Here is a 25,264-nt window from a genome sequence, read left to right on the forward strand (position 1 = left end):
CTGGTTTGAGATTTTCTTTAGTTCTTGACCTGAAACAACAGCAGTATTTACTTCTCTTCACATTTACTAAGTAAGTGCGGGGAGTAAAAAAGAAAGGAAAAAGAGCACAGAAGAGGCCGATGAAAATATCAAATGGTCGTCATGTTTAGAGCAACACCATATCTGAGAACATCATCAATTTATTGCCCAGCAGATGCAAATAATGCTGCAAACCAAACGTATGATCTTGTTTTTGAAAAAGACAGAAAATATCAATAGTTCCCTGTTGCACCACGGCATCTTAATGTGCTATTTCATTGCAATTCTCGACTCGGGTAAACTACTTTTTCAGCACTCAAGTACAATACTGCAAAAATGTAAAGTAAAACAAGATTTCCTATCTGAATTACTTAAAACAAAAAGCTGAAGATCAAGTTGTCATCAGTGTGATCATTTAGCTGAACCAGTGGCGCCTGATGACCAAGATTAAAAACAAAAAAAGGAGGTCTCTTTAAAGGTGCAATATGTAAGAATTGGCCACCTGTTGAATTCAAACTCAAAACAAATAGGAGGCAGCTTAACAAAGTAAAACGCTATCAGCTAGTTAGCTCAAATAGTCCGGACTGGGAGCTCGGAGGACCAGAGAAGTGTAGATGATTACACTGCTAGCACAGGATATTTGGACCAGAACAGGCTGTGGCTAGCTGTTAGCATGCCAACATGATTTGCAACACAATATTATGTCATCATGTCAAAACTGTTATTTCTTCACAAAAACAATTTTAGGGAAGTTTTGACTTTTTTCAACCAGAATTTCCTAAATATTGCACCTTTAATGTATAAATACACATTTATAGGCAGCTTGGGGAGAAAAACACAAGCCAATTGTGAGAGTGGGAGATCTACATACTATATGCAGGTTTGTTCTGTTTGAACACTTTGAACACATGTAAAACATTCACGTAGCACACAAGTTAGCTCTGCAACAGTTAAAATGGCTGCATCCTGCTGGAAGCTAACCCCCGAGCCAACATTCAAAACATCCCCGGGGCTGAATGAAAGAAATTATTATCCCATTACTCATCGGATAAATATTGGAAATTAAAAACAAATCACCGAAGTGTTGCTGTTCTAAATCTGCATTCAAATGCTGTGATAATTATGAGCATAAACTTGTGTTTTTGGAGAAAATCCAAACTCTTGAACCACTTTTTTTCATTTCTGTACAGTTAGATCTATCAGGCTCGCTACAGGTCACCTCACCCTAGTTTGAAATCACTCACACTCATCTGTACAACTCTGAATCTGCAAGAAGAGGACAAGCAGGCATGTATCTTACATTTAACCACAAAACAGACACTAACTAAAAAAATCAGATGAGCAATGAATGCTTTTTATCAGGTAAGTATACCAAACTAGCTAACTCTATCTGTAATACAGCCATATAGCATATGTGGTTTAGTTGAACACCCAGCAAAACTAACTATCCTGACATGTCAATAAACACAGTTCAACAAATATTCGCATGATTTCCATCCTTTCGATACGTCCCAGGTGAAAAATGTGAATCACAATGCAAGATACAACCAAACTGTACGTCAAACCTGAGCCATAGAAGTCTAACAATCCTACGTTAGCTCGAATAAACTCCAAGTCCTTCCACTTCTCTGCGACAGAGTGAAAATGCAGATGTCAAAAAAATCACAAAATTGCACAGGATCAAACTGCAGGAAGAGGAGCGTAAAAGTAGGATGAGTAAAAACAATGTGCTTCTCTAGTTACGTTTGACCTTCATGGCTTTTTAGGAAACATGGTTTTTGGGGGGATTTCTTCTTTTTTGTGATGAGGCACAGAAGAGGGAGTTGAGATCGGAGGTGATAAAGGTGACCTCCCGAGTAGGATTCAGCTTTGAATCTCCACAATCTGCCACAAAGCAACCAGTGATTCTTACTGCAATGCAAGGTTTCTCTAGGTAGTTTGACTGCCATGTTCAAGCCTCGACAAGCAACACTCGGTCCAGTGTTTTTTGGGGTTCAACACTGAGTTTTCATGAGGCTACAGAGAGGTGTCTTTATCACTGTACAAGGTAGATGCTGTACATAAAAAGAAAAAAAAACAATCCAAACATGGTGACCCCCCCATCGGGCAAGAAATGTACAGGAAATATAAGGAGAAAAAAAAAATAAAAAATCAAAACTGCGATTGCCATCTCTTTCCACGCTTCATGGATTTACATCTCAACCCGCCACAGTGAATCAACATCTCCTCTTTTTTAGGATAAGAAGTCAAATCTGTACACATGAAATTAAAGCTAAATTAAATCCCCTCAACGGAAATTACTACAAGCCAAATTGTCATATAAAGGGGCTCTTCTTTTAATCCTCATATAGAGATCCTGGTAGGCGGACATGAAGAGTGTGAGTCCAGTCGATGCAGTCGGGGTACATACCACAGGTCAGACCAATATGAAGGGCATGCATTGGAGCAAACTCCGGCTAAACAGTGGAATGTGAGGAGGACTACACACACCTGAATCTTTAATAAATCACTTTTCTTTTTCCTCAGATCCACTCGATAACCATATGACCATTTTTTGTTGCTTTTTAGTAAAACTCAAACAGACTTTGGTTGCTGGTTTTCGATATACTTCACCACAATAGGTGATAATTACATTCTGTCTCCACCTGGACAAGTTGCTCTTGGACATTAATACCGATATAATGAAGTTCGACGTGCCTCCCATGAAATGTGAGACTCATACAATGGTCAGATGGTTAAGGGGTAGCTCTGGTCTATTTTCAGTTCCCATCATACCAAGTGAGTCTGACCACAACCTCCACAAATGCATCAGAGTAAAGCCACTTCTGTTTTTATTATGCAGCTAGTGCCCGTTCCAAAAATCAACACCAAAAGCCCCCCCAACACGTCTTTGTCACCACATTGTCACTGACCCTGCACTGAGACATGCGCTTAATTAAATTGTTTTCCAAGACTTGACCTTATTGAGCATTTATTTTGCACTGCGCGGCGGCACATGTAGACAGGCAGCTGCAGCAGCTCGGCAAAAGAGTAACAAAAAAAGTGAAGTAACATGTCTATGTAGCATCCAAACTGAGCGAGAAAGAAAGGCTTTTTGTTGTTTACGTGTCTCAATCAATATGTTGAAAAAGATGTGCGAGGAAGCGTTCAGGGTTGATTTATGGATGTCTATTGGCACTACACTTTTTGTATTTTTACGTGTGATTGTGCGCCTTAAAAACATTGTCTTGACTACAGGATAATATTGTAAAGCTGCACCCCCCAGGCGAGCAAGACCTACGCAGCTCTGCAGTGGAGCGACTAACAAAATGTTGGTCAGAATCAATCAGCATCGTGGAAAAAGAAAGGAAATCAGGATTCAGGTCAAACTATATATTATCGTATATATTATATATTTTAAAAAGTGAAATTGGAGTAAAGAAATGAGATGTTCATGGGGACTTTTTCTGCCTACGACTACATGACACACCTTAAAAATGCGGAGATGGCAAGAGAGAACGTGAAAGCAATCGCGACACCTGTGCAGGGAGAAACAGCTACAGAATGGGAGGGGTGTCAAACACACCAAAAGGCTAGATATCCATAAAAATCCTTGTTTAGTAGTAATAATAATAATAATAAAAAAATCAACTTGTTTAAATATGAATATTATAAGTCTGCTTTCTCATGGTTAGGAAATCAAATATAGTCTCTGTGGGGGGTTAAAGGAGGGGGGCGGGATGGGGGAGCCCTCCTATCACTACAACTCCATGTCCTGGGCCTCGTCTTCTGAGAAGTCAGACATGGAGCTTTCGGATGAAGAGTCGCCTGCCCCCTCTTCCTGCTCCTTCAGAGCCTCCTCTGTTGCATATTTCTGGATGTACTCTGTGGAGGGAAAGACGGACAGAAAGAGGGCATGGTCAGACAGGAAAAACTGAGAGGAAACAGTGATGAGAGTTACTTTTATTTTTGAATTTGGGAAAGTATTTTCGAGGTGTCTTATAATCTAAGGGTGTATTCACACGGGGCTTGTTTGGTGCAGTTTTTCCGCAACTGGGAGCTTCTCCCCTATAGATTGGTTTATCCGCACATATGTCAACACAGCATTTGCACTCAGTTTCAGGACAAAACAAGTGTGCTGAAATAACCAAGAAAGGGTGGACTCATTTGCCTGCCATGTGTGCATGTCCATGTGGTATTTTTGCAAATTAAAAGCTGTGAAAACTGCCATGCTTGTAACCAACTTAGTGTACATTATCAGTTTATTTGGTCCATTAAAAATGTGTGGCAGCACTGCCACAGTAAAAAGCCCAGAGTCATGAGGCAACGAGACACCTCCTTTTTGTTCGGTTAGTCATAATTTGTAAGATGATGGGGATTTACAGGCTAATAATACTAATACCGCTTTGTGACACCAAAGAACATAAATAACCACAGATATAAGCATTAAAGTGATGCATAAAGTTCTGGCAGTCACCGGAGTTTGATTTCAACACACAAGTGCAGATGATGCATGATGATAATAGCCCAAATATAACCCCCCAACTGTCCAATCAATGAGTTACCTGTCAATCTGTTTAGCATCAAGTTTAGTCATTATGTTTAATTTTTAAAAAGTGTGAACAGGAACTGGATCAACTAAAAGACAACAATGCATAATTTTTTCCCCTCTGTCTGACCAATAGAACAGAACTGCAAGTGTGAATACACCCTCAGAATCTAAAGGGACATGGAACGAATAAGACAAAATTTTGATTAGGTTTCAACCTTTGATTTTCTGCTTGTACTCCTCTGGCCGGTGAAGGTACATGGCAGCTGCATCTCCATTCAGGGGGTCGATGGGGTTTGGGTAAGCCAGCAGCTGGGGCAAGAACGACTCAAAGATGTTGGTCAGATCTGGGGGAAGAGAAAGATGACAGATTAGCGCTTTACCAACTGGAAGAAATAAGTAATCACACGGTTATATAATCTAGTAATCATTTGATAGAAGTTAATGTTGGGCTTCTTCCTAATCTAACCCTTAATCTGAAGGAGGCTGACGGACAATGCCTTAACCAATATTTTGCAGACTATATGTCTAAAAACGAAATAATAAAAATGCTGCCATTGGTCATATTCAATGTACACTCATATAAACCAGTGATGACCACACAAAAGGATCAAAGACATGTGATTTATATGCTAGCAACAAGACCACAAATGTAAAATCCTCAGTCTGACCCACAGAGACTAGAACCACACTAATCCCTTTCACTAGCTCCCTGCTAGCAGGCCTCAGCTTTCTCTCCGAGCTGAGGCCTAGTAGGAAAAGCTGCAGTTCTGCTCTCCTCTCCTAGGTGTCACCAATGGGTCCGCTGATGTTGGGAAAACAAACACTCCTCTACAGTCTATTGTACAGTGTGATCATGTTTATCTGGTTTAATCAGTTGCTTTATTTCACTCCTGCTTTGTAGAGACTCATTACAGACAATGCTTGGTTGATTGGCCTATTTTTCCCCATGTTTGTCCAATGTGATTTTCTTTCCTCAAACACTCAACATAACAAAAACTGCAGCATTTCACATGAGGTCCAACAACACAAATGTAATTAAGGGCTTGAAATAATTCTAGAGAAAGATTTAAAAAACTCTGGCTTTGACATCATAAGCAAATCTTTTCCTCTTCATATCAAAACACTGGAATTAACTGGAGTTAACTCTGATTCAAGTTGCTTAAACACCATTAAGGGTTTCAAAAAATTCTCCTCCACCAGTGAAAATAAATAGGTAGGGATGCTGAAACATCTGCTAGGGATATTACTGTGAAGCCATTTATACTGCTCAACAGCTATCTTAGCCCTGTGGAGCAGCTGTAATGAGAAATTAATGGGGAAAAAGGGAGAAGGGCACAGGGGCATGGAGAGCAGCAGAGAGACACAGTGACAGCGAGAGGAGCAACCGGGTGAGAAACAGCAAGTACAAGCTGCCATCAGGACTATGTGAGCATGTCTCTCACAGCTGACAGACGGTAAATCATTCCTGTCGAAGGTGAATGTTTCATGACCTTGCTGGGTGAGGGTATTACCTCATTAGTGTTCACTTCTCTCCTCGGTAAGTAAGTAGATTAGGACCAATTGTTCACCGCTGCCTAATGTAGCCACACTTGCTAGTCAACTTTTTGGCGTTCATGGCCCTGTGTCAAGTTCTTTCGCACATAATCACACAGACCCCAGTGGGGAAACTTAATACGAACACATACGCAGTGGGACTACTCACCATAAAGGGCTGTCCATGTCTGGTTGATGACATCTAAGCACACTGTCCCTGACCTGGGAAACCGAGAAGAAAACAGAGTTAGAAGGGTAAGGCCAAAGGTAATGTGTGTGCTGTGTGTGTCACAGCTCAGGAGCTATTATGTTTGATTATGTCAGCTGTTCCAACAACAGAGAAATAATCCCTTTGTATCCTATATCAGTTGTGTTGCAGTGTCTTAAGGAGTGTTCAGGAGATTCTTGTCAAGCTTTGAAAATGTCATGTGACCAGGCCGGACATACAAGCCAGGTGCATTCAAATTAAGTCTGGGGCCTAACATAGAAAATAGGTCTCCAACCTAACATTAGTGAAAGTGTCGTTGTTAACAAGATATCGAAGCATCACACATGTATTTTTGATGAATGTGCTGTATACACCACAACATGAAATTATATGTAAGCTTTGGGTGCAGTTGCAGGGTTTGTCTACCTGGAAGTCATTGTAAAATAACATTGTGATTGGTTCTGTACATCATTTGCTTGTTGAATGTTGAGTGTTGAATTGAAATGTCACAATTTGTACTGTAACATGGAACTGTGCCCAGTTTACCACTGGTATTTCCTGGTGATAAATATAAAGTTTTCTGATAACAACTGCTTGAATGCAGCATTATTTGTGGTCTTGTAGTAAGGAATGTCCGTTTTGGGAGGAGGCACAGGTTCAGCCTGTCCATCAGGTCCTCCCAGAGACCAACCGTGAGGGAAGAAAGACTCATCCTGTAGCTACAATATAGAGAATGCTTTAGTAAACTGGTAATTTAAGGAAGCATCTTTTGTATCTAAAAGTGTGGGCTACGATTGCACAACTATCACTGGTGTGCGTTCCTTCACTCTCTCCTCCCAGGGACCGACCTTCCTGGGCCATGTGCTTGAAAGGATCTGGCCTCTTAGCAGCGGATTAACAGGTCCAGAGAAACAAAGAGCTTCGCCAGGTTAAATATTTGTGTGATTTGCTGCCGTTTGCAAATAGTGCCAGAACTCATGGCTCAAAAAGTAAAAAGCGTAGCTCTTTTAAACTATTTCACTCCATAAAACAATAGAAATATAATTCAGATATTAATGAATTCCACCAATGTTTATAGTTTACAATGTGACATCTGTTTACACAAATAAATCAATAGATGTGCTTCATTGTCCACACTGACACTGTAGACTCAAAGGAAGAGAAACCAATCAAATCAATTTCAAATAAACTTACGCTTCGTCAATGTTGGGATGAAAAATCTTGTTCATGAATCCTGAAAAAGCAAAGACAGAAATGAGGACAGAGTACAAAAAATGGAGTCTCTTATAAATATTCTTGGGATGGTAGAGCCCCTACCTATTGATGGCGATTTGAAGGGGTATTTGTCGGGAAGATCTACTCGCACCTTCCACACGCCTCCCTCGTACGGTGCTGTGCATGGGGAGAGGGGACACAATAATATAATGTCAGAACACTGCTGAGGACAGAGGAGAGACTTCCATTTCATTGAACATCATATTCCATCCTTCATGCACTCCAATGGATTTAAACACTGTAGGGTTATTTCAATTTCATGCACTCCTCTCTCCTCGGCACAGGAGCACAACAGAGAGAGGGCCACTAGAGAAATGAGCTACACACACCACTTTTCCCTTCGCCATTTTCCTTTATTTTATGCAGTAATGTATTTCAGCCCTGGAGAACTCTCTACTTCCAAATCGCTTCATATAATACACCGACATCAAAGAGGAAGAGAATGAGATTGTGCGAGTGTGTGATGCTCTCCCAGAATAGCTGTGTGTAACAGGAACCTTATGTGCCATGCTGAAACTGAACAGCACCACAGATGACTGAAAACACACTTGTTGAGGATGAATGGTGGCGAGCGTGTGCATAGTGCGTGAACATATGTGGACAGACAAACCTGCCATTTTATTTGGCATAGTTTGGTTGCACCATAAACAGGGTCAAACACCCACTTCCTCCCTTTCACTGATGTCTAAGTGGCGGTGGTTTTACTGCCACAGATGTTGCGAATAGCATACGAAAGGAGTATTTCCTGCTGATGGGGCCGCTCTCCTCATCCAAATTCCCCTCAAGCCCAGCTCCACTGTTTCTCACTTTGTCGCCTCAGGCCTGGTTTCAATCCATTTTATGTTCCTGGCCTGCTGTGACGAACCTCTTTTTATGTTCCTCACAAGAGAATGACTGAGATTCTTGTGCTGGCTGCCCTCAGGACAACATTCACTTCATGCTCTCTTAACTAAACATGAGATGTGGTCAGATTATCAGTTTTTAACATGAATGTTTATCTGGTTTTTAGAACAAGTTAAAAATGATGAACTTCTGGTCGGAGGTGATTAACGGGACACGTCCAGGATCCGACGTGGCAGATACACAAATAACCGTTTCTTAATTTGTTTCATACATCTTGGAACGTAGATGAAAACACACCCGGAATTTAAAGTCAGCAATCTCTGTAAATCAGAAAAGAGAAACACTTACTTCCTTGTGGTCCGAAAAACTTCACTACAAATTCATTGAGTCCACTGAGGATGGTGACTTCATGCTTGCTCTCGATGCTGTAAGGTCGTTAAGGATGTCTTCACGTGACTGCATGCACATCAACAAACACAAGCCAAGGGACAACAATAACACACTTCCCCAGTCATATTCAGGATTTGGCCTCTGTGAAAATGGAATTCAGCAGCAGTTGTTTCCAGTGTAACACACTGTGACGTGCTTTGAGGTTAGGAGGACACAAGCTGACCTTTTTCCTCTCTACATCGTCCTTTCATATCATACATACGTATGAAAATTAAAGAGAACGATGATAGCTTTGGACAGCTAGTGAAAACAAATCAATGCAGGAAAATTACTCTCATATTCTGTTCTGACCCCTGGTCCTGGAGGCTTACTTTCAATGACAATCGATAGCTTCATGCCAATTTGTCATTCTGCAAGTTAGATTAATATCCCCAAGACTGAATGTGAAGTATGCAGGCCACTGATTCCGCAACAAAAAAATCATGTGCGCTCACAGCAGCCAGCGGATCATATTCACCCAGGCTTCAGGACCACGCAGGCCTCATTCCACCTGTCACTCTCTGGACATAAAGCACACGCCCCCACTGTCAAACACAGTACAGGAGGCCATCTCCTTAAAAGAATGCCTGAAACATTTATGTTTATTTATGTGGATATTAGCGATTTATTTCAAACAAAACTACGTGAGATTCCTCAGTGGTCCATTAGTCCAAATAAGAAAATAATCCAGTCAATCAGTGAGAAGCACTCTGAATAATAATCTCAAAATAATAATAAATGATTTAAGACACAATTTAGATGGGAGTTAAAGACTCGTGACTTTTTCTTGACTTGAGACATGATGACTCGCATGACTTGTCTGTGTTTATTTTGTTTTCTGTTTAGTTGGTGTAGTCTGGCTGTCAGTATTTCACTCTTTGAGAGTGATAGGGAGGAATATTTATAGAAACAGCAGGTAAGACTGAAGTTTCTTGGGAAGGAAAAAAGTGATCGACTTGGGACTTGACCTGACACGACCTGTGACTTCCCTTGACTTGCCCAAGAAGAATTAATTGGGATATGCTTGAGACTTGGACTAACTGACACATGTCTGGTTATTACTTTCTGACCACTTTCTTGCAGCTTAGTGCTCCATGATTGGTCAAGGCCGAAACTTTAAAAATGATCTGAATCTAACCTTCTCCATGCAACAGATTGCAGATAATGCAGATTCTGTAAACATTTGGGTGAACAGATGCTTGGACCCAGTACAGGGTAAGAGATGAATAATAAAAACACCACACTGCATGACAAACATTCAAATAGGATGCAAGAATCTTGGTACTTAAAAAAACACGACTATTGAGCTTGTGATCATTACTGTGTTTATCAGTTAATGTGATTCACTTCGAAACCTATTAACTGGCTGAGATTTAGAAAACTCATATCATCCATCACAGGAGAAGTTTATTGTGGTTAGTGGAGGAAATAATCACCCAGTGTTTTCCTCTGCGACTCCAGTTACAGGCACAAAAAAGCGTTAGCTTATTTTTATGCAGAGAATAATAAGGCAAATCCAACATTACAGCCATCTAATGTACACATGCTCTCATCATTTCTGATCCCCACTCTAACACAAGATCATCACGGAGAAATGACTTCCCTTTCATGTGAGCGGAGGGAAGAAGCACAGGAAATAAAACTGAAGCAGAGAGAGACTTGGAGAGAAGAGTGAAAGACTGACAGAACACATTAGAGACAGAAGGTACAGAAAATGGGATAAAAATCAGTTTTCCATGCCACACAGTAGCAGCTGGCTTGTCAATCCTGATTGAGTGTGTATCCCATTAGCAGTAGCACTGACCCCCAAAGGGTTAAATCAAACTGGAGGTTATTTTAAGCTCTGGTGGAGTCTGCGAACTAAGAGCAGACTGAATCCCTGGCTTGGGCAAGGAAATGTGTCATTGTCAGACAGAAGAGGAACCTCTTGGTTCTGACTCGTGTTGGACTCAAAGAGGCTCTTTGATGCAGAGTCCAAGCCAGAATAAATGACCACAACACTTATCTAAAGCCTGCTAGCAAAACAACAACGAGCCATACGTCATACGGAGACTCCAGTCAGACTGCATATATTTTGTTTACGCTCTGCAGCTCACTAAGTTCTACCCTTTATGTAAGGACATATACACCTAACCAGTAGTGAAACTACTTATGTGTGAGTGACTGTGTGTACGACCACGCGAGAGAGGGAAGCAGTGCTGAGGAGGGGGATGGTATGCACCGTGTGTGTTATGTTATAGAAGACGGCAGTGAGGCAGGGTGGGGGATAAGCTATTAATGGGGTTGAATCAACACTTATTATGCTGCTGGCTAATTGACATTGACCATACTGATGGAGAAGCCAGAGAAGAACAGGTTTCACTCTACGATATTAGATTTTCTGCATTTAACTTTTAGACATTTAGTTGACACTTATGGGTATGGGTTTATGGGTTACTGTGCAGCATGAGCTCATTTTACAGCCCAGCAAAATTACAAACAAATATTAATGCAAAGGCTCAGGTCTTTTTGAATATAGTCGGATCACATGCGAGAAGGAAGAAGCTCATATTGCACCGAGTGACTGTTACACAAGTCTCTCTCACACACACACACACACACACACACACACACACACACACATAAAAGAAAAAAGAAGAAATGTAAGCAAATTTAAGTGCAGTCAAGAGTCACAAATAACCACGTCCACTTTCCAGCAGTGACTGTGGCTCCACTGAGCACCTCCCACCTATCTCCACTACAGCTGCAAGTGAAGATTATTTTTATTGTCGATTAATCTGTCAATTATTTTCTTGAATACTCAGATATGTCACAGAATAAACAAGCCTGTGAAACACTAAAATATCCCAATGTCCCTAACTCATTTTGAGTAGTGTATCTTGTTTTGTCCACAACCCAAAGATATTATGTTTTATATCACAGCGGAGTAAACAATCAGATATTTTACAGTTTAACTATAACATTTATTGTCTAAATAGACACCAGTGCAGTGAAAGAGTAAACTTCCTGGGAATCTAATATGTAAAAATAATCCCAAGCAGCCCAATATAGGACGATAATATCAGCAAACCGATATATCTATTGGGCTCTAATCAAAATAGTTGGATGATTAATTTAATTGTAGGCGTTGCAGCTTTAAACTCTAGTATCACAAATACAAACACTCACCAGCTATACCCTCCTTACACCTCGAAGTTATTCATAATTTTTAGAAGTGTGGTCTTTGTTGAGCATCCTGGTTAAATCAGCCAAATAGTTATAATTGTACATTCCTTTACACTGCTAAACACCAAAATGGAAAGGTAAGATTGCTTTTATGTACCATCATAGACTGTATTAAAACATAATCTGCAATAACCACAAATAGCATGGCAGTAACATACACACACATTAGTCCATCTGCATCTTAATCAACAATTACTGGCCTTTATAACCACTTCAAAACTCTCACCTTGTCCTCTCATCTGTGTCTTGGTTTAAGGCCAACCCCGAAAACTATGAATTCACATTGCTAGTACTCTGGCTGTCTTCCATGTCATCATGACACAATGAGTCTAATCCACTGGCCTTTTGTTTAATACCATGAGACCCAAAGCTCCAAGCGCTCATTCCTTCCACCCAGTAAATAACTGCAAGTCGCTATCAACAACAGCTCCCTCCCCTTTATGAAGGAGTTTGGCCAGTCTGTTAAAACAGAAGGGAGCTTGTGAATTTCTCAACTGTTTGACGGGTTGGAAGATGTTGTGAGCGTGTAGTTGACAAATAGCCGCTCAAACAGCAAAACAGAGAGAAGAAGAGAAGTAGACAGAAAATTATGATATACAGATTATACCTACAGACTATGTGCTGCAGTGTCTTTTTGTCTGGACTGTTTAAACAAAGGTGACATAACACATTGTAGTGTACGGCAAAATGGTTTCACTAACTTGCTGACAAGAAAGCAAGACAGAAACTGGGTTGTGTGGTGTGTTTACATGCACATTAATATTGTTTAAGGTGCTGCTGTATCCAAGTTCAAATCAAGTCAGTCAAGTTGCATAAACATCGTGAACAATGACCTGAATATTATAAATTTAAACATACTAGCCTGAAACAACTGGCATTCACTGCTATAACGATCTGGCGTGTAAACATCAAATCTCACTTTTTTGTATCAGAAAAATCTAATTTAAGTATCCATAACTTAATAACACAATTAAAAAGATATATAAAGTCTTTCAAGTGGTTGATGATGAATCCATATATAGCCAGACATGCCATATTCAGTAATATTAGTAATGTGCTTTTAAACACACTAATTTTAATCCAACCAGGATTAAACTGTTTTCACAATTAACTCCGAACAACATTTTGATCAAGGTTATGCATTGACTTGTTCCCCATCCAGCGTAACAACTGTGTCCATCCCCCCACCTTGGATTAGTATAGATAAGTCATAATCTGTGGATAGCACCAGGTCAATATCCTTTTACACACACTTCTAATCTGATACACAGAGCCCAATCAATCCAGGAGAACGTACACACACATCCTCACTCCTGTATCTCAGAGGGAAACTCACCCTGAAAGCTCTGAACTGTTAAAGCAACATAGTGTCCTTTGAAAACACCATTTCACTGCAATGCATTGTTCAGACTACAAAGTATTCTCTATAAAAGATTTCAAAGTTTATCCAAACACTAATGTCAATGTTTTCCTGATTTTAAACTCTATAAAGCACATTCAAAGTCTTAAGTGTAAAAATATGCAGTAAATAGCATTTACGGTTGTGGTCTAGACATGTCCTGTTTTTCTTTCTGGTCCATTCAGGACACTATCCTTGTCTGACCCTGGATCAAAATATCCCATCCCTGACCAGCCTTCTAAGTATAGAAAACAAACATGATGGGGAATCATAAACTGCAGTCTGTCAAACAATGCGGTGTCAACCATCCTCAAATATTTCCCTCTTTGGAGACAGAAGTTGTTGATCTGCTATAAAGTAGGTACTGGCTAGCTTCAAAGCAGTTCCTTGTCTCATCTTTCTTTTGAGGAGAGGACGGGAAGGAAAAGCCCACAAACTCTTTTGATCAACAGGATGATGTGATCATTTTTAAAAATCCAGTATTCATTTCTTATTTTCTACCTCGTTTTTTATTCATCTTCAATTTCTTAATAACAGATCAATCAAGGGCCAACAAGTTTTACAGTTAACAACAAACATCTCTTCAAATACTATACATCTCTATGTCTTATCCAAGACAGGCATGTATAATCAAATTCAAAAGGACCAAACTGACTCCGCAGGCCAGTTCAGACTATTTACATTTCAGCATACAATACGCTGACCACCTGCTGACACCTCCAGCTTCAAGTAATCCCTTTAAAGGGAAGGTACAGAGCCTCTGGGCAGGCTAGGCTGAAACAACAGGAAAGGCAGCAAATCAAATGATCCCAAAGACATGAGGAGAGAGACTGAATAACAGTAGGGACATCATGCATAATTTCCAGTTATTAATGGCATTAACCAGAGAAGAAGATTGAACTTAAGAAAAAGTCTTTGTGTTTCAGACCAGGAAAACAAAGTTATGAAGCCTGCCTGGAAAACACTAATAGTCCAAAACCCTCAAAAGCCAGCGGGGAAGAGGAACATTAAAAGGAGAGGGTAGAATAAGGTTAGCCAAGACAGCAGAGGGCTGAAACAGAAGAGAAAGGAGCCGGAGAAGATGATAAAGAGATTTGTTGAAGAATAAAGTGAAAGAAACATGGAAAGAGGGATGCCAAAGGAGAGGCAGAGGGATAGTGATGCAGAGATAATGAGAGAAAAGAGTTCAGCCTAGTGAATGCTGATCCAGCCTGGCAGCCAGATCTGTGGATGTGAATGACATCATTGCTGTGGACCGCAGGCCAATGATGATTTTTGCCTTTGTGTGTGGGATAAACCAGTGTCTGGACTTGACTTTACTAAGAAAATGTTCTAATAGTTAAGAGTCAATCCAGATTCCCCAGTGATTGATAGGTTAATGTCAATAAGAGATTTTTCAGGGGGAAAGCGCAAAAACATAAAGAATAGCTACTTAATTTAGGTTTTGTTTTTAACACGGTGAAGATTAAACTGAAGAGTTGACAGAGCAGTAACTGAATCAGAGGCAGCATTAAATAAAAACAGTGTCATCTGTAATGACGTGTCAACACATCAGATATTAAACGGGACAATGTTAATGGACAATGAGAAGAGTGAGGCCAAGTTAAGAGCCCTGTGGAACACCTTTGTAGATAAACTGTACCTTAAGGGACAGCGTTTCATGTTAAGACTTCCAATAAGAACTCCACATTGTTTAGGGACAGATTTTGAAAGACACAAAGAACAGGAAACACAGGTTTTGACAGACACTGCTGGTGACCTGTTGACACAAAAGAGACTGTAACTTGGCAAGTTCCAATTTTTTTCTGCATGCATGGTGGTAGTTAAGCAAACAAGCACGCAACGTAGCTCGTCTAGTCGAGTAGGTATATTCAGAGAATGGAGGCATTAAATTAGCCTACAACAAAAGCAAGGCAAATTCTCATTACATCTCTTGCCACTTGGGAATATAGCTTCAGTTTCAGGGAGGTGAAATGCCTTGCTGCACATAGACATAAGGCTCGGTTTTTGTTTGCATAATATTGCTGCCTTGAATAGAGAGACATCATGGATTGAAAGGGAATTTTTAACTGCAAAGGGATTGGATGACATTAATTGGATGGCAGAAGAAACACCTTCAACCTTCACTTAGAGTAACTTGTTTAAGAGCACATCTTTCTTAAGAGATGAGGAACTCCGAGGTGGCGACCTCGCTTTCATTTTCTCCGACTTGTACACAGATTGTAGTTACAATGTACAATCAAAGGCCTTGCAGATGAAAGGCAGGAAACATAGCATCTGTCCTCAGGGCGTAAGCAATGGGTAAGCTTCCTCCAACAAAAAGGTACAAGTAGATTACCAAAAAGAAATGTACAAGCTTATATATGTATTGCGAGAAAGAAGGCTTACCTTCTTAAGACAGCAAGCTACATTTTGCAATAAGAAAAGAAAACGGCCTTGTACAGCTGAAGTACAATAATGAAACTGGCAACAAAGTCAATACCAACAATACACGAACAACAAAGCTGTTTCTTCTTCCTGCTCACAATATGGACTCAAAGCCCACACTCTGATATGGAGCCTTATTAAAAGACATCCAGATGAAAATGAATTTTGCATGTGTAAGTCAGATTGAGTTGAGGAAGGTTTCTGCTGCAGCCTCTGCCAGTATGCACCATTATCTATGCATGTGCATTGTTTCTTCTAAACTCTAGCCTGTGTGTAAATGTGCCCGAGTTCATTCTTTAAACTTTCTAATGTATTAGCGCACTGCATCCAGCCAAGCAGGATTACCGTGTGACCTCCACTACACTCAGCGGCCTGAAAACAGAGGCAGCTACTGTAGCACAGCAACCATCCTGCCACAGCAGGCAGAGCGAGTGATAGGCACGGTGTTGTTGCTGTGAGAGTGGGATTTAATCAGTTCAACACCAAACAAACACCGTTCTCCCCTGCAGCCATCACCAGCCAACCCCACTGACCCACTCCTCTACTCCTTCTCCCCCCCTCCATCTCTCACACTAAGGCAACGTTTTCCCCTGCTGTTTACTTGGTTTTATTGCTCATTAAGACGGACTCTCTGCACTCAATTTTAATGCAGATTTGGAGCCTAAATGAACCGTTTCAACCATCAGAAACCCCCTCAAACCCCAGCTCATTGAATCAGTAGTTAGATAATACATGCTGAAATAAAGGGAGGAAAATGAGAACGAAGCAGACAATAGTCCAAGTTTAACAGCAGCTCCCATTCATTCAATACCACATTTTTCATTTTCAATCCTGACATTATCACAATAACTTTGATAACCTTTGATAACCTATGAGAATCTGATATTGTAGACTTTTATATCTACAAATCTGTTAATAATCAATCAAATGTTTATGAAACTAGTTTAAATAGGAAGTCCTTGAGGGCTACATTAAAGTGTATCCAACAATCAATTACATAAATTTAGACAGCTAAATTTGCGAGTATGCCACAAAGTACAATTGTTGGAGCAACAGAAGCCTTGACATTCATTTTCACAAAGGAAGTTTAAATGTATGTACAGCTGAAAAGTAGCTAATCATCAGCTAGCTTGACAGATCTCAAAGGTCACAAATGTTGGCTTAGGGTTCTTTACATGTACAGTCACCAATAGTAAAACAGAGGTGCAACAGCAATAAGGAGTTTAAATGTGTCAAGTCTTCTTGACTGATTTGAAAATTGTGGTGGCCACCACTGTACATATACAAGCTAATGCTATGCATGGTGCCAGTTATTCATGGACCTAAATCTGATTTAGACAAGCTCTGCACCAACCTCTGCTCCTTAGCCTAGTTCGTTCACTGTAAATGTAAGGCCTGGTTGTTCTCAGCTCTCCTCTGAGGAAGGGGGTTCCTGGCTGTTCATGACTGGACCTGGCTCACTCTGATAACTGAATAGAGGTGTACTGGTATGAACGGGTACTGGTAGTAAACGGGTGGACATGCCAGCTGCTCACACTTTCCCTCCTCCTGCTCATATTCCACAAGAGATGTGAGAGATCTCGCCTCTAGCTGCATAGAGCTGCTGAGGGGAACTAGGGTCTTAATAACCTGTACTACAACGGATTATACATATATGTGATTGTTCCATGTGGTAACAAAACTAATGAATTGGCCACAAGGTGTGATCTAATCCTTTAAAAGCTAGGCTAAAATAGATTTGATAAAGCGCACGTTTACCTAGACTTAAGCAGAGCTACGTAGATAACATTATAAAAACCAGGGCTACAACCAACAGTTAATTTCATTGCCTCGATTGATTGTTTTCTCGATTAATCAATTAGTTGTTTGGTTAATAAAATGTCAGAAAATGGAGGAGCCAAAGCCCATGGTAGCAATAGAGTAAAGAAACCCGAAAACACTCACATTTAAGAAGCTAGCATCAGACAAATACTCAATTAATCGTAAAAATACTGTATATTTGGATGCCTATAAAGTTGTGGATAAACAACGGGACATGCAGCTTTCTTGAAATGAAATTAGGCACATTAACTTACTTTAACCTCTGCTTTAAACACTACAAAATAATGCATGTGTGTTTAATGTTAACAGGATGTACTTGGGACCTTTACTGTACTGAAATCTTCTCTGAAATATTGAATATGAATCAACAACTATTCTTTCATCTCAAGTTCAGGGTTCTCAGAAAAGCTCAGCTTAAGAGTGGTTTCTCAGAGCACCCCGCTCGCTCCGACACATAAAGTATCTAAAAACTGATGGAGCACTTGTTGTCAGCATATGCGGGCTGTGTGAAAGAAAACCTAGCAGCAGGTTTTACATATCAATGGACACATGGCCTCAAAGTCCAGACTCTCTCAAATCCACATGTAAATATCTGGTAGCTGTTAAGTGCTGCACTCACTGGATGGTGGATGGGAAGTTAACTCTATGAATAACTCTCATTTTTGCTTTGAAAATCAAAAACTCATCATATAGAATTTTAACATATTTAACATAAAAAAGACAAGGGATTACATCACCAGCTGTATTATGACAAAATTACAAAAATCCCACATTAAAACTGATATGTTATTGTGTAACAGGTAGCCTAACATGTTGAACATGTGTACATTTTATCTTGTTTCATCCATAAGTGTTATAATAATAATAAGACTATAACCTACTCGCACAACCTAGACATGCGTTAGCACAGATGGATACCATCCACCTCTGAGACCAAAACCCTTTGGGATTTTCAACCAACAATAGACTAACGTTTTTGAAAATTCACACAAATGTAAACGCTGTCTTTGAATTCCACAATTTGCACATGCGGTGAAACAATATAAAGACCTACTTTTTAATTCTACCTCGGAAAAGAAGGAGATAAAAATACGATGATCAATGCTCAAACACAAGCTTGAATTAATACAATCATTTGGCAATGAAGATTTGGTTTCCATTAAATACAGGCCTCACTATACTATGTCAGCGGATGGCTACCTCCCTGTGTGAGAGCTGGAGCAGCACAGTACTGCACAGGCTAAGTTCTTTGTCTTCTCTGGTGAGAGATGAGAGCCCACCCACTGCAATCAAACGCGAATCCTTCAGCTGCTCCTCCTCTCAGCCCTTCACTAAATCAACAGTCTATTTACAGCAATAGCACCGAGTCTCCGTGTGTGTATGCAAGCGTGTGAGCTCTGTGCATGCACACACAAACTAAATGATTATTAATGATCACGAAACTGAGCCGGGGCAGGAGAAACAATGGCCTGAATCTGAGGCAACCGTTTAATGAGCAAATCTAACAGGCAAGATTTTCTGCTGTAGTTAAGACTAAAGAAAAAAAACTGAATTTCAACACTGACATGTTGAGGAAACTGCTAACAAACCCAAATTTCACTGTAGTGAGAGATAGACACACGGCTAATTTTATCAACTTGATACAGACCCACAGAGGCAGATTACCAGATACAGGGTGTGGATAGTGTACTTGCACTTTTCTGATAAGGCTCCTTCGCTTCATACGTAGAACACAACTGGTAGCAGTGTTACCGGCACATATGCCAATGTATGACCGATCATGTAGCTAGCCATCGTCACTCCTTCGATTTTCCACATTAAAGCAACAGCGCACGTGAGTGGCTGCAGAGGCAGACCGAGCTTCCCAGTGCCAGAAAAAAAAAAAAATCATGCGAAACAAAGAGAGGAACTTCAGTCCATCTGTTTTTCTAAGGGAACTCAGCCATGCGTGCAGGAAGCTTCACTGTTTGCACTGTGGGATTAACAGTGAGGGCCTCAAATCTCCTACTGTCAGAGATGCCTTGCTCCTGGACCCCCAAAACAGGGCTGTCAATCAAGGTGGGGGCCCCATGACTAGAAGGGGGGCCTCATCCAGAATGTAATAGGTTACCTTACGTTCACTCATGGAGAAATAACAAAGGGAAAAAGAGCAAGTGCATGGATAGGGATGGATGTTGCAGCGTGGATTTTTTTAAAAATACCTGCACGAAGGCAAAGGTGTATGTACACTGAGCGATCACCCAAAACAAGACAGAGAGAAGGAGAAAGCCTGGTATTTCTAAGCTTTCAGACTGACAGAATAAGACCAAAACAAATGACAAAAAGGGAGTAGAAGAAAACTGTTTTTGTCCCATACAATTACAGTCTTTCCAGCCCAGGAACCAAAACATATGAATCTTATAACATACACTTTCTTTAACTGCATACAAAACAAAACTGTTTAAATTTAAGGGCTATATTTTCCAGTTTTCCTAGGAGTCCATACCATCACAGGTTGAGTATGTGCATTAGATGGGCCACTCCCTTCACTGTCTTAGTGTTTGAGCTTCTTACTAAAGATTAAATATTAACCTTGAGCCACAATAAACAGGGTTTACAAAGTGATAACTGGGCTTTGGGGTTAACGGTATGGTGATTGCCACCTGAAGCAAGGCGGAAAATGCTCACATCACCAAATATACTGTAGATTCCCATCCAAACAGTATGATGTAGAAGTCTGTTTTGTGTTTTTGCCATTTTTGCTGTCAGCATAATGCAAAATGGTCCTTTGGCTTCCACGTTTTCTGTAACCTTCTTAGCTTCTTTGTGTCTGCTACTGTAAAGACATTTCTATTACATCATAAAAACAAAGCCTGCTGTTAGTTTCTGCAACTTCACCACCAGACCAGAGCTTTCCTCATTCTTGTCATCTTGCTCCTATTCATTCAATCAATCTCTGAATCAGAGGACTGCTGGCTCCTTCCCTACAGTGAACTGCGTCTAGTTGGTTCAGTCCCGCAATAATAGCACTGGGTGCAGATTAGCTGCCCATGACTGTGTGACATGGTCTGACACAGCAGCGGGAGGTGGAGGTCACAGGGTCTTCTGTAAACGGGGAAACACAAAAGACTCCGCTGCTGATGCTGTCCGGATGTCATGTTACAAGGGCACAATGGGGCCGAAACACCAAGCGGAGAGCAGATAAAGCTCAGGATTGGTATTCTACTCAGAGGGTGGAGGGATGGTGTGGGCAAGAGAGTGGGGGAGGACGTTAGAATAATAAAAAAAAAAGGAGGTGGACACTGCCCCTAGAAGCCTACCCCCTGATTGTGGACAAGTGAATAAATCAGGATTACTGAAGGCCAGGTACTGGCTCAACCGTCACTTCAGAGGAAAAAGGGATCCTTGAAGTAAACTTGAAAATGCAAACTCGCCTTGAAAGGTGACAGATGAAGCAGCAACGTCAGAGCAACAACTGATTTGGAGTGGAATCATAAAGACCTATACTGGTAGTGATGCCAGGTATCATGATGGATACTGGAACTGATGAAGCATGCAACACCCCTCCCAACTACTCCCCAGTCTCAAATATAATTCATTGGTGGCCATGCTTCACAGAACTGCTATCCATTCACTTTCAGACCTTCCAGCAGCAACCGAAAGGTTGAAAAGTAGAGCCGAGAGGCAGTTTTGTTTACGTAAATGTCCCAACATCCCTGCTGATGTAATGAGATTTCATATGTGAACAAATATACACCTCAAGTCTTCAGGCTCATGCTATCATAAAGATAAATATTAAGTGAGGACAATGCAGCAGAGCCTAAAGAAGTGCAAGAGCTGAACAAAGTGTGGTATACTACTGAAATACCACTTAAGTTTGACTACATATTTTACCAGGGTATCTGTTCATTGTATTACTTCACTTGATTTAATTTACATTCATATCACAAAAGCCATGTGAAATAAAATGATGAAAGGTTACACATCCAGCATCCAGTAATTATTCAGTCTACATAGATTAAAATCAATTTTAGTGGAAATTTCAAAATCTTTGTATTACTGCTCATTTATTAGATGACAAGCAAGATAAGCGTAATGATAAATAAAAGCCTTCCTGAGGAGGAAAACATCTCTACATTTCCATGAAAAACCTGATAATCTTGTATTGTAACATGTATCACTATTGTGACCGAAGAAAAATATACACTTATACAAACTGTTCTTGACTAAAAACAGTGTTGTACTGATAATTCTACACGTTTCCTTTTCTGTCCCATTCTTCTCTGCATTAGCATCCATAGGCCACGACAAGAGCTTGTGTTAGCATTGAAAAAACAGGCTTAGCCCTTTGTAATCTACCTGTGCTCAAATTCCAGCAGCTTACTGCTTGAAAGCATTTGTAAAGCAAGTAGACCAACGATGAATACATGCAAATAATAGCACAACTACCTACACAGTATGTGCAGTCAACCCCACACAACAGGCTGAATGTAAAGCACTTTGAAATGACACACTCTTGGACTCTTGTTCAAGAACACAATGTTCAAAAATGAAAGCAACATGTCCAAGAGCAAGACTGATTAACCAGTGGCCAAAACTTAAGCAGGTCATTGGAGAAGAACACTAATATAAGGTTTAGGACTACAGTTTGGCAGGAACTGGACAATAAACAAGTTGCCACTTAGGACTATAAGTTTACAAAAGGAGGGGTGTGAAAGAGTGCTGGACAGAGAAAACTGCAGTGTGAAGTCAGCGTAAACCAACACTTAATGCCTTCTCCATGACTATATCTCATTAAATAGTACAAAGAGTTCAGGCTACTGGCATGCAAACACAAGTTCTGTACATTTGGTGATAAAAGCAGGCTGCCATCCATCGGACTGGCTTAGGACAAAGCTTAAGCCAAAAGATACTACATGCGGAGGTCATTCTGACATTCATTTTCACGAATTCCCTAATGGCCTCCGCTCTAGATTCTCAGCTCTCCGGTGGCCGCAGCAAATTAATGCGTGAGGGCTCTCAGTGTCAGCCCATAAGAAAGAAGCTGCTCCGGTCTAAAAGGTGGTGTGAGTTTCGGGTTTTGGTTTCATCAGGGTGAGACACAAGGACAGGGAGCACAGACAAGAGGTTGTTACTGCTAGTTTTGCTCCTGGGACACAAAGAGGAGGACAGAACTTTTTCCCAGACCACTGACCCAGAGCCCTCCCTACTTTAACCCAACAAGACGGCCTAGTCAGCAGTACAAACCCATGTGCTATGTAAGCCAGTAAATCTCAATTCTGTAGATCTACATTTAAACACACACATGGCTGTCTCTCACAACACTTGCTGACCACTGCTCAACTCACAGTATCGTAAAACACACACAGGTCATTGTATGGAATTGAGCAGGTGGCATAAGGCAAACCTGCTCTTGCCTGTCAGGCCGGTAGCACTCTAGCAAGACTGCAATCGCCTACACATTAGTGGAGTCGGGTGGGGGGAGCACGAACTTGCTCAAACAAGCACCGTCGCTAGTTAGAAGACGTAACAGAACGCCATAGGCAACAAGCCAAAATAAGACAAGCAATGTCGCTAGCTGGCTGTTGATGTTTATTCATACATTGCAGCCACATGCAGTCTAAAAGGTATAGGCCACTCTAATGTGATGGTATGAGGTAGGATGTATTATGAAATGCAGGATCAGTATTGCATAAGTCACATATGATCTGAGTCTATATAAGCAAATATAACAAGAATACAGCAACTTTTCAATTTAATTTTAAAAAATGACAAAATCCAACTACTAAGACTTTTAAACTTTTCCTACTCAACCATTATTTCAACTCTGTTGGGGCAACTTCTACTGATTTTGGTATGTTTTGACCAGCCCAGTTCTAGCCCCATATTTGACTAAGCTGCACTGCCATCCCATCAGCTGTTCTCAGTCCCTCCCTCTTGTGGTTTCCGGCTAGTAACAGGCTACCCAATCATTACGCTGGTTTCCACTGTGCTGGGACAAAAACAAAAACTACTTATTCACACTGCTCTTCTAGAACATTGTATGGACTGGAAATATGTTGCTACAGTCCGTCCTGTGTCAGCCCCGAGTCAAATTCAACAAACAGATGAGCAGTACAAAAGTAAACATGGTGACAGAAGACTTGAAAAACAGACCACACTAAGGTGTTGCCTAAAAAGTTCAAGCATTCCACTTTGAAAACAACTGCATGCTCACATGACACCTGCTGTAGCTCTAAAGAAAACAGCTGCCATGCTCACTTACAATTACAACAGTCCTTAAAACAACAACTAACAACCACTCTGACGTGATATAAGTTAGGCTTCCATATATTTGCCTGCAGACACTGAAGTACAGTGAGACACACAGATCAGGTGGCCATTTTGATGTTGAAATTAACCAGCAGCCTAGCCAGCCAGCTCAGTAGCGTTACAAGGTAACATTTCAAGTGGCAGATGCAATAACACAATCAGTCAACCCTTAGTGGGGTTACAAGGCAAAGCTAACGAGACCCACAGTGCTATACATGCTGTAATAACGCCAACGTTTTGACGAGAGTAGAACAAAAGACAGCAGCATTTCCAGTTGACGTTAGCCTTACGTTATGTAAACAAGCTCCTGTGTCAACGTGTAAAGGGGCAGTTTGACTTAACTCCCCTGTCAACAACAGGCTGGACAAAGAAACCAAATTGCCATAAGGTGTTTGTATATTCTACCGCTGTCAGGTCTATTGGTGGTGCAACAAGATGAAAGACATTCCTGGAAAAGGAGAATAACGTTAGCGTGTGTTCGGCTGTTGCATTAATTTTCAAATATACACAGCAAGCTAAACAGCTAACGTTGTTACAAATGTACACAGTTGGGGGAAAAAATGCTAGCAGGACATGGCAGCGATGTGATTAGCTAATACAGCTGTCCCGATAAGCGACTGAAGGTTCGCAGGACAGAAATAGCTAACACTTGGCTTTGCTAGCAAAATGTTGTTTACACAAAAAACACCAGTCATTCACAATGAAAGCTATTTCTGCTTTGGGTCACCAAGACGAACAAAGCAGCATCAATAAAGACGTTTTTCTCGCACCATATTACCACATACATCAGGACATAGCTGACTAAACAGCGATTGAGATACTGTTGTTTATGTTCAGAAAGGATACAGTTTCACCACATCGGTATCCATTCGCCTTTTACCCGGACTTGGAGACGACATTTTTGCTATTTCCACCGCAGGGCACCAGTAAGTACGCTGAAAGCTAGCCTCCGAAACGCTAGACAGTCTAGCAAACCGTACTATCCGAAAGTTAACATTTGCTTTCGGAAATGTTCACCGCAAAACGTCTTCTCAGTTCAATGTCTCTCTGTCCTAATGAGTAGCTGTGCTAGCGCTAGACCTCTGCTGTTCACTGCCTCTCAGCGTTCTGACCATGGTTCTGACAAGCTAGGATCACTCCGCGGACGACGTCATCAATGTGCGACCAAACGTCATCATAAATGGCAGTGTTTGTAGTTTTACCTGGAAGAGCTTAGGGTTGTGTTGCTTCAAATTCACGTTGAAGTGCGGTTTGACGCCAGTTA

General features: G+C 40.8%; 1 protein-coding gene across 1 annotated transcript; it reads right to left on the minus strand.

Moving 5' to 3' along the window:
* ube2h (ubiquitin-conjugating enzyme E2H) lies at positions 1-25,125 on the minus strand. The gene is made up of 7 exons (XM_084345513.1): positions 24,847-25,125; positions 8,757-8,833; positions 7,608-7,682; positions 7,485-7,524; positions 6,252-6,304; positions 4,765-4,893; positions 1-3,882 (listed from the first exon to the last, which is right to left on the minus strand). The coding sequence occupies exons 1-7, from the start codon at positions 24,897-24,899 to the stop codon at positions 3,758-3,760; spliced, it is 552 nt and encodes a 183-aa protein (XP_084201639.1). The 5' UTR covers positions 24,900-25,125; the 3' UTR covers positions 1-3,757.
* Positions 25,126-25,264: the final 139 nt, after the last annotated feature.

Source organism: Pagrus pagrus (assembly GCF_965226575.1).
Source record: "Pagrus pagrus genome assembly, chromosome: 23".
NCBI lineage: Eukaryota > Metazoa > Chordata > Actinopteri > Spariformes > Sparidae > Pagrus > Pagrus pagrus.